This window comes from Scylla paramamosain, chromosome 6 (assembly GCF_035594125.1).
Source record: "Scylla paramamosain isolate STU-SP2022 chromosome 6, ASM3559412v1, whole genome shotgun sequence".
Classification (NCBI taxonomy): Eukaryota; Metazoa; Arthropoda; class Malacostraca; order Decapoda; family Portunidae; genus Scylla; species Scylla paramamosain.
Genome location: NC_087156.1, coordinates 10338259 through 10347099, shown reverse-complemented (window position 1 = coordinate 10347099; position 8841 = coordinate 10338259). Strand labels below are relative to the sequence as shown.

The following is an 8841-nucleotide window of genomic DNA, read 5'->3' as shown; positions in this document are numbered from 1 at the left end:
ACACCTGACACACACACACACACACACCATTAATACAAATAGATGTGCTGCAACAAAGCAGCAGAGATTGGGATGCTCATTCTTACAGAACATTATAGTGAACACGTGAGGCAGAGATAGACAGACGCAGACAGACAGATTGATTTAAAACAGTAACATGTACTTGTTATAAGCAATTCTAAGTGACCATTAATTTCCCGTTCATTCCCATTCATTGAAGCATTTCAGTGTTGAGACGCAAAGGTAGTGTAAGTGTTGAGGCAGCGGTGGTAGTGGCCCCTTCACCTCGCAGCGAGGCAGGAAGGGGAGGCGAGGGACACCAGCAGTGACTGGCCTGAAGGCGCCTTGCGTCCCGCCTCCTCTCTTGCGACCCTTGATTGCCATCATCCATCAATCGCAGCATGACTTGTGCTCCTCCTCTTCAGCCTCACTTAACTACCACCACGCTTCCCGGAGAAACCGTAACCCTATGCCATCAGAGCCGACAGAGCTGGTTGCATTAAGATCTTTAACTGTTAATATAACGGTGTTAGTATCTACGGGTTCAGGCCTAAAAGCAGAGATAATATTAATATTAGACTGAGGGAGATGGACGACAGATTTACCTTCTGTGAGCGTTTAAAAGTGAATTCTCCAACACTAGGAAAGAAATTATTGAACTCTTCGGCTTTATCACTTAGAATATAAAAAATATAGATAGTGTGTTTATTTTTCTGACTAGGGATAATTTCATTAATGACGTTCCATGTGGCCGAAGTGTTCCCTTTACTGCCTTTGAGACGGTTGTGATAATGATGCGCCCTAGTTTTATTATTATTATTTGTTTATTTTTTTGCAATTTTCTTGGCAGTTTTTTGTCAACTTGTTTTTTATTATCTTACTGATTTTATTACCCGTTGTCATCATATCATCATTAGAATCACCTAGGATAAAGATCCTTTTATCACGCAGACCTACCATCCTAAAAACATCTTGAATGTAGTCAAATGATGTGGCTAAAGCCTTAGGGTGTCGATATACACAACCAATGATGATGGCCGGCAACTTCCTGCACTGTATCTTTACCCATACATCCTCCACGCCTGTCGGTCTTGGCACATCTAGGTTAATGACAGAGGGATTGAGGGTACTATGGACATACATGCATATCCCGGCTCCTCGACCATTGTCACATCTAAAAATCAATCACAATTAGGAATTTCTACGTAACCATCTGGGGTGTTTGCTTGAAGTCATGTTTCACTCATACATAAAACATCGATATTTCTATCTATTATCAATAACTTTACCTCGTCCAAACTCGATAACAGTGATTGTGCATTAATGTGTTTGACAGTTAGCGAATCCTTTTTTAACTCCTTTATTTCAACAACGGCAGATGCTTCCTCGCCATCATCCTATGCCCTATACTGTTGACGTAAGCGGCTCTTATGACCTAAACGTTGACAGCTGCCACATAAGAGTTTGTGGTCAAATCTACAATTTCTTTGAACATGATTGAATTCGCCGCAATTGTAACACCCTGTTTTTTTTTTTTTTTTCTCTCTCACTAGCATATTTATTTATTTCCCTTCTGTAACCATGCGAGTTATCACTGTACGTTTCCTGCGTTTCAAACACCGGTGTTTCTGCACTAGGTGGCTTGTGTTCCATCTGCCCACTCCTGAGGTGTAGGCGTGGGCTTGATTATAAGCTGTATAGTGTCTGCCATCCAGCGTTCTCCTCAGGGTTGTATCGTGCAGACCGGGGCTGAATGCATCCTCCTCTTTGTTCCAGCCTGCCTCATGTTTTCTTGTCATTGCCCTGGCAGGTGTGAGATGAGAAGGACCTCGTGGTTTAGGAGCAGTGGGGGGCTGATGGGAAGCTTTATGGGTGGGAGACTTTCGGGTGTAAGACTTGCCTTGTTGGGTTGTTCTGCTATGAGCGCATAGGGAAACAATACCCGCGTAGGTTGGCGGGCCGCGGGAGCCAGCACTCAGTTTTTTTTTTTTTTTCTCTATGTATGTATAGTGTCGAAATAGCAAAGGCATCGTAGAAAACACTAACATCTGGAGCTTCATCACTGTGTTTTAGGCAAAATATGAGTAAATCGTGTGAGTCTTGCCGTGGTAGGAAAGACTGCTTCCTGCGGGACCTTATCAAAAGAGCGTTTGGCACTGGTTTGGCAAGCGGCGGGACTAATAAAATAGGATGCCTTTGGTAATGCGTATATAGGAATATTATTGCCTGCGAAACACTACCTTGGCTTTGCAGTGAGGCTTTTGTATTCAGATGACCGCGGGATCTCTGAAATATGTAGACACAACTATACTAGGCAGGTCCAGTGAAAGGTATCACATTAAATGTATTGCTTCATCCAGACGAGTTAGCAGCACAAGCGAGAAGTAGGGTGGATCTCACAGGTGTTTGCTTTTGTTGAGATCCTTACCAAGAAGCGGTGACATCCAGAACCAACAGCAACTACGAGATCTTTGTGGTCTGTGGAGCCTTTGTTATTGTTGTTGTTTTGTTGTGTAAGACGACGTTATAGGGAACATCCTGTGTCCTCGTAGTAACCACACGAAAAGGCAGGTATCTTACTAGGAGTAATCAGAGAGTTGTTGTTGTTGTTGTTGTTGTTGTTGTTGTTATCAGAACCACAAATGGAGGAAGGTGGATGTGTTGTATTACTGAGCAACAATAAAGAAAGAAGAATAGATGAGTCAGGCCACCTTGGCGGAGATACTCAAAGGGACTTTCATGTTTTGTGCCGTGAATACTTTTTATGGCTAGACTGAAGTGGTACTTATTATTTTCTAAGTATATCCTTGCTGTTGTTTTTAGGTTTGTACCGCTGAATGTTGGGAAGCTTTTCACTTTTTATTATTTTATTTTCTTATTTGATCTTGTTATATATGTAATTGTGCTTGTTCGTTTTATTTTGTTGCAGCTGTTGTGCATATTTAACATTCTCAGCGTTTCAGGTGTGTTCTGTTTTCAGTGTTGTTTTTCATGTATCCATGTGTTCCTGCTTGGAGGAATTTGACACGTTTTATTTATGACTTCGTTTTTTTTTTTAATATTTATTCTTTCCTTTTTTGTTCATGTGTATGTTGTAACTCGTGCAGTAGAGGATATCTGGTGGCTCTGTTTATGATGCTCCAGTTTTACCTCTTTTTACAATAGTCAAGCTGCATCATTTTTTTATGTGGATGTTTTGATATTTTCAGGAAAGGATGGCAGGTGGTGCCGCGGTGAACACTGCCAACACGTGCAGGAGGAAAGTGAGTACCTGCTTCATTACATCATGTTCACTCTGTTTTGGAACTCGCTGTTAAACTTTTTTTTTCTATGTCAACCGAAACCTGTCACTGTTGCCTGCCTTTCTCCTCTTTGCTTCCCACGAATCTATGAAGGAAAGAAAGGATGTGCTTCCATGGTATCGTGTAAGTAGTATTATCCATTGAAGGATTAGTTGAAACATTTTTCTAAAGATTTTTTTTTGTCTCATTTTTGTGCCCTCATCTCCAGCCGGACATCTAGAGCTTCATTACATTATGTTTCAGGGAAAATATGAGTAAATCGTGTGAGTCTTACCGAGGCAGGAAAGACGGCCTCCTGCGGGACCTTATCAAAAGAGCGTCTGACACTGGTTTGGTAAGCGACAAGACTAAAAAAAAATAGGATGCGTTTGGTAATGCGTATATAGGAATGTTATTGCCAGCGAAACACTACCTTGGCTTTGCAGTGAGGCTTTTGTATTTAGATGACCGCGGGAGCTGAAATATGTAGACAAAACTATACTAGGCAGGTCCTGTGAAAGGTATCACACTAAATGTATTGCTTCATCCAGACGAGTTAGCAGCACAAGCATGAAGTAGGGTGGATCTCACAGGTGTTTGCTTTTGTTGAGATCCTTACCAAGAAGCGGTGACATCCAGAACCAACAGCAACTACGATATCTTTGTGGTCTCTTAAGCCTTTTAGGCCAGTCAATAGGGGAGGAAAAAAGGCCGAATAAGGAAAAAATTCATGGAAAGCTGGAACAAGCTTCATTATCTTTGTAATAGGGTACTTAATAACATATTAATTTTGCACCCCTCTACCGCCCCGGATTTGGCCGCCATCTTGGAAAAATGGCGGCGAAAAACAGTTTTTTGCAAATATCTCGCTTAGGACTGAATTTAGCTGAAAGTTTACTGATACAAAAAATAATCTTCATAAAATTTCCTATAAAATCTCCTTTATTCATTTTTTCTATTTATTGCACCGTTTTGGTGCTTGGAGTACGATAATATTTGAATTTAAATTTTTTCCTACCCTTTGCGCCTGAATAGCATGTGGTTATTTTTCTTGCATGCAATTTTCAATAATGCTTCAAGTTTCTAAGCTAACTGTAGTTTTTCTTTTGTTTCAGGACTATGAAAACAGACCCATAGCCTATCAGTGCTTGCTCTATTAAGGAAAAATGTCTTCATTAAAGAAATGCTTCATTTGTGAAGGAGAACTTTCCGAGGGTGAGACTCGAGAAGTTAAAGAAAAAGGTGTGCAGACATTAATAGACTACAGCATTAAATGGAAAGATGGAAAACAATCTCAATTAAAAGGCCTGAAAAGTGTGAAAGTGCATGAAAAATGCATTGTTATATTTGATGGATATCCAGAAAATCTAGCAGACAAAAGTACAAAATGTGCTGAGCGTGCTCGGCGAATGATTTGTTCTACCACAGACACAATGTTTGATGAAACAATGCCCGTAACAACAAGTCAAACCAGGTTTCTTTCAAATGAGAGAAATAAGAGCCGGCTTATTACAATGCTCACCACTAGACTGATCAATGAGGGTTATACAGTAAAACAGGCTACTGAAGATACAGACAGATTGATTGTTGCTACTGCTATTGAAGAATCTACCATGGCTGAATCAGTAACAATCGTAGGAGAAGATGTAGACCTCTTAATCATCCTTACAGCCTTGGTTGGATCAAGGACAAATATATACATCTTAAAACCAGGCAGAGGAAATACAGAAAGCAAGCTGTACACACCAACCTCCATGAAATATGGATCAGTCAGTCATCAAGGACAACATTCTCTTCTTACATGCATTTAGTGGGTCCGACACTACTTCTGCCTTTTTTAGACAGGGAAAACTTAAGTTCATAAGGCTTATGGAAAAACATGAAGAATTAAAAGATCTTGTTGCTGTCTTTAAAGAACCATCTGCTGAATCTGCAAAGATTGCTGAAGCAGGAAAGAATTTCATTCTTCACTTATATGGGCATAATGAATGTGAATCCCTTTCTGATTTGAGATATGTGTGCTATGCTCAGTCACTCATTAAGAGTAAATTCACTTTGGCTTCTCTGCCTCCTACAGATGCAGCTGCTCGATTTCATTCCTTACGTACATATCACCAAGTGCAGAAGTGGTTGGGAAATGACTTGTCTCCAACAAATTGGGGTTGGAATGCAACTACAAAAGGATTGGTTCCAGTCACTACAGATAAAGACCCAGCTCCACCAGACCTACTCAACATTGTGTCATGCAAATGTGCTAAAGGTTGCATGACTGCCACCTGCAGCTGTAGAAAGGCAGGATTAAAATGCTCTGTGATATGTGTTTCTTGCAAGGGGCTGTCATGTTCAAACTCTGATGTAATTGATGATGAAGAGGACTGTGACGATCCCCTTGATGCCACATTAGAAAACTTCTTGATGTCAGAGAGTGAAGAAACTCATGGAATAGAATAATCAGAATATATTATAGGAGGGCCAGCGACCCACTCCTAATAAAAAGCAAATACAGTTAAAAAAAACAGTGAACAAACCTCCCTGGGGAGGTTGGTTCATGGCCACCCTGCAAGGGATGAAGGTGTCAGACAAGAGATAGATAGATAGATACATGCCAGGCTGTTATCTTATCTTACAGCCATTCTACAAAAGAACCAAACTACTTGTCATTACTTTCCTATGAAGAAAAATGTGGTTCGCTATACTAGCCATGACGAGAAAACCAATGCTATCCTGGAAATCAATACTTCTAATTGTGCAGCAAGAACTGGTAAAGCATTGTTTAAATGGATAACTTCATAATTTGGGTGGATGGTTGGGTGCAAGGGTTGTAACTCTGCCAGTGAGCATTCACGGTCTGTCCTAAGCCAGAAACAAAATGAGGAAATACACCCTTGAGACAAATTTTGGAGATTGGGGGTATAGGCAAAACAAGCCGCAAACATTTTCATAGGCTTGGCACGAAAACGGTGTGACATATCAAAAATATGCATAGAAGAGTAATTATAGGAAAGTTTGCGTAGATTATTTTATGTATTGACATATTTTCTGGTAAAGTGAGTCCCAAGCGAGATATTTGCAAAAAACTATTTTTCGCCACCATTTTCCCAAGATGGCGGCCAAATCCGGGACGGTAGAGGGGTGCAAAATTAATATGTTATTAAGTACCCTATTACAAAGATAATGAAGCTTGTTCCAGCTTTCCATGGATTTTTTCCTTATTCAATCCCCTATTGACTGGCCTATTTGTTGTTGTTGTTGTTTTGTTGTGTAAGAGGTTATAGGGAACATCCTGTGTCCTCGCAGTAACCACACGAAAAGGCAGGTATATAACTAGGAGTGGTCAGACAGTTGTTGTTGTTGTTGTTGTTGTTGTTGTTGTTGTTGTTATCAGAAACACAAACGGAGGAAGGTGGATGTGTTGTATTGCTGAGCAACAATAAAGAAAGAAGAATAGATGAGTCAGGCCACCTTGGTGGAGATACTCAAAAGGGAATTTCATGTTTTGTGCCGTGAATACTTTTTATGGCTAGACTGAAGTGGTACTTATTATTTTCTAAGCATATCCTTGCTGTTGTTTTTTTAGGTTTTATTTTGTTGCAGCTGTTGTGCATATTTAACATTCTTAGAGTTTCAAGTGTGTTCTGTTTTCAGTGTTGTTTTTCATGTATCCATGTGTTCTTGCTTGGATGAATTTGACACGTTTTATTTATGACATTTCGTGTTTTTCTTCAGTATTTATTCTTTCGTTTTTTGTTCATGTGTATGTTGTAACTCATGCAGTAAATGATTTGTGGTAGTTCTGTTTATGATGCTTCATTTTTAGCTCTTTTTAGAATAGTCAAGCTGCATCACTTTCTTATGTGGATGTTTTGATATTTTCAGGAAAGGATGGCAGGTGGTGCCGCGGTGAACACTGCCAACACGTGCAGGAGGAAAGTGAGTACCTGCTTCATTACATCATGTGCACTCTGTTTTGGAACTCGATGTTAAACTTTTTTTTTTTTCCATGTCAACCGAAACCTGTCTGTTGCCAGCCTTTCTCCTGTCTGCTTCCCACGAATCTATGAAGGAAAGAAAGGATGTGCTTCCATGGTATCGTGTCAGTTGTATTATCCATTGAAGGATTAGTTGAAACCTTTTTTCCAGAGCTTTGTTTTTGTCTCCCATTTTTCTGCCTTCCCAGGGTATATATATATGAAAGAAGAATGTAAATTTAGTCTATTATGTTCATTGTAACATGTATTCCAGTCTTTGTGTGCTTATTTTAGTGTATGCATAGAGAAAAGAAGGATACGAAATCATATATTTTCTATAATGGTGTCATCTTTATGGTGCAAATATTTGCTTGGAGATTCAGTTGAAACCTAATATTTAGGTTTCAATACCATTTTGGAGTTCAATTTTTTTTTTTCGTATTTATCTTTTGTATGTACGAATATACGAGTGAAAAAATGGAAAGATGCAATTACAAAAAACTTTCCAGCATAAGAGGAATATTCACCTGAGACTTTATTAGGTAACAGATATCAGATATTCTAATTTATTCGTTTATTTATCGTTTACTGTGTTTTACCGTTATGTAGATTAATAATATTTTGCATGTTATGATAAAGTGTCCTTGGAAAATATTAATGTAACACATTTCATTTAGTGTGGATTTGATTTCCACATAAAAAAAAAGATAAATAAATAAATGAATAAAAATAAAATGAAATAAAATAATCTTTCATTCTATGGAGAAAACATATTTACGTTTTCTTTTTTCAATTGGTATTGATATTATTTTTAACTCTGATATCCCGGGAAGCGTTACTACCATGAATATTTGCGACGTAACCTAAGGTAAATTTTTAGCGTCATAACCTTTGTTGCAGCTTTATTCAAGTAAAATCAAAGAGAGGAAAGCTTGTATTGTTCTGTGAAGTGTTGTTATTTGTCTGTGTGTGTGTTGATTGTCACCTTGAAAAGTCAAGGTGACGTGGGCCTTGATGACTAGAGCCGGCCCACACTATTTGTCTCCCTTTTTTTAGAGGCTCGTCGTTGTAGATTTCTGAAAATATTAGTTTCATCACGTTTTTAATTTTCCTTGTCATCGAATGAAAGAAAATTTATGATTTTCTTTATCATTTAGTAACGTATTGAATATCTATGGAGGGATTATTCCCCTGGCGGAGCGAGGGGGCTCTATTTTTGTTACTACTGCACATCTCTACACCCCAACGCTCCCACCTGGCCCTGGAGGGTACAACGATGATTTGCCCAGGATCACCTTTTGGTGTCTATCGCATAAAAAAATTTCGATTTCAGTTTCCGAAACACTTCTTGGTTAGCAACTTTTGAAGGCGTATCTTCGTCAGACTCACCTTTTTTGCTGTCTTTTGCATATTTTGATTTATCGAGAGGTGGGCGAAGGTTTTTGCCTGGCAACTCGCTCAACTATCGCCTCATCACTACAGAACGAGTTGGAGGGCGTAAAATGCGCGAATTATTTGCCATAACTCACATCATGTACGGGATAGCCAGTCTTGGTTGACACCATCAGACTCAGACACTTTTTTTTTTTCTT

At 39.2% G+C, this 8841-nt stretch overlaps 1 protein-coding gene across 23 annotated transcripts in view; it reads left to right on the top strand.

Annotated features, from left to right (window-relative positions):
• LOC135101299 (circumsporozoite protein-like) overlaps positions 1 to 8072 on the top strand; it is a 166140-nt gene extending 158068 nt beyond the window's left edge. For 6 of the 23 annotated variants that reach the window (XM_064005046.1, XM_064005045.1, XM_064005049.1 and 3 more), the window contains 2 exons: positions 3210 to 3263; positions 7158 to 8072. In XM_064005046.1, coding sequence (XP_063861116.1) covers positions 3210 to 3263; positions 7158 to 7342 — 239 coding nt within the window. In that variant the 3' untranslated portion in view covers positions 7343 to 8072. The remainder of the gene's footprint in view (positions 1 to 3209; positions 3264 to 7157) is intronic. The other 17 variants (XM_064005054.1, XM_064005055.1, XM_064005051.1 and 14 more) reach the window with 12 other exon arrangements.
• The last annotated feature ends 769 nt before the right edge of the window (positions 8073 to 8841 follow it).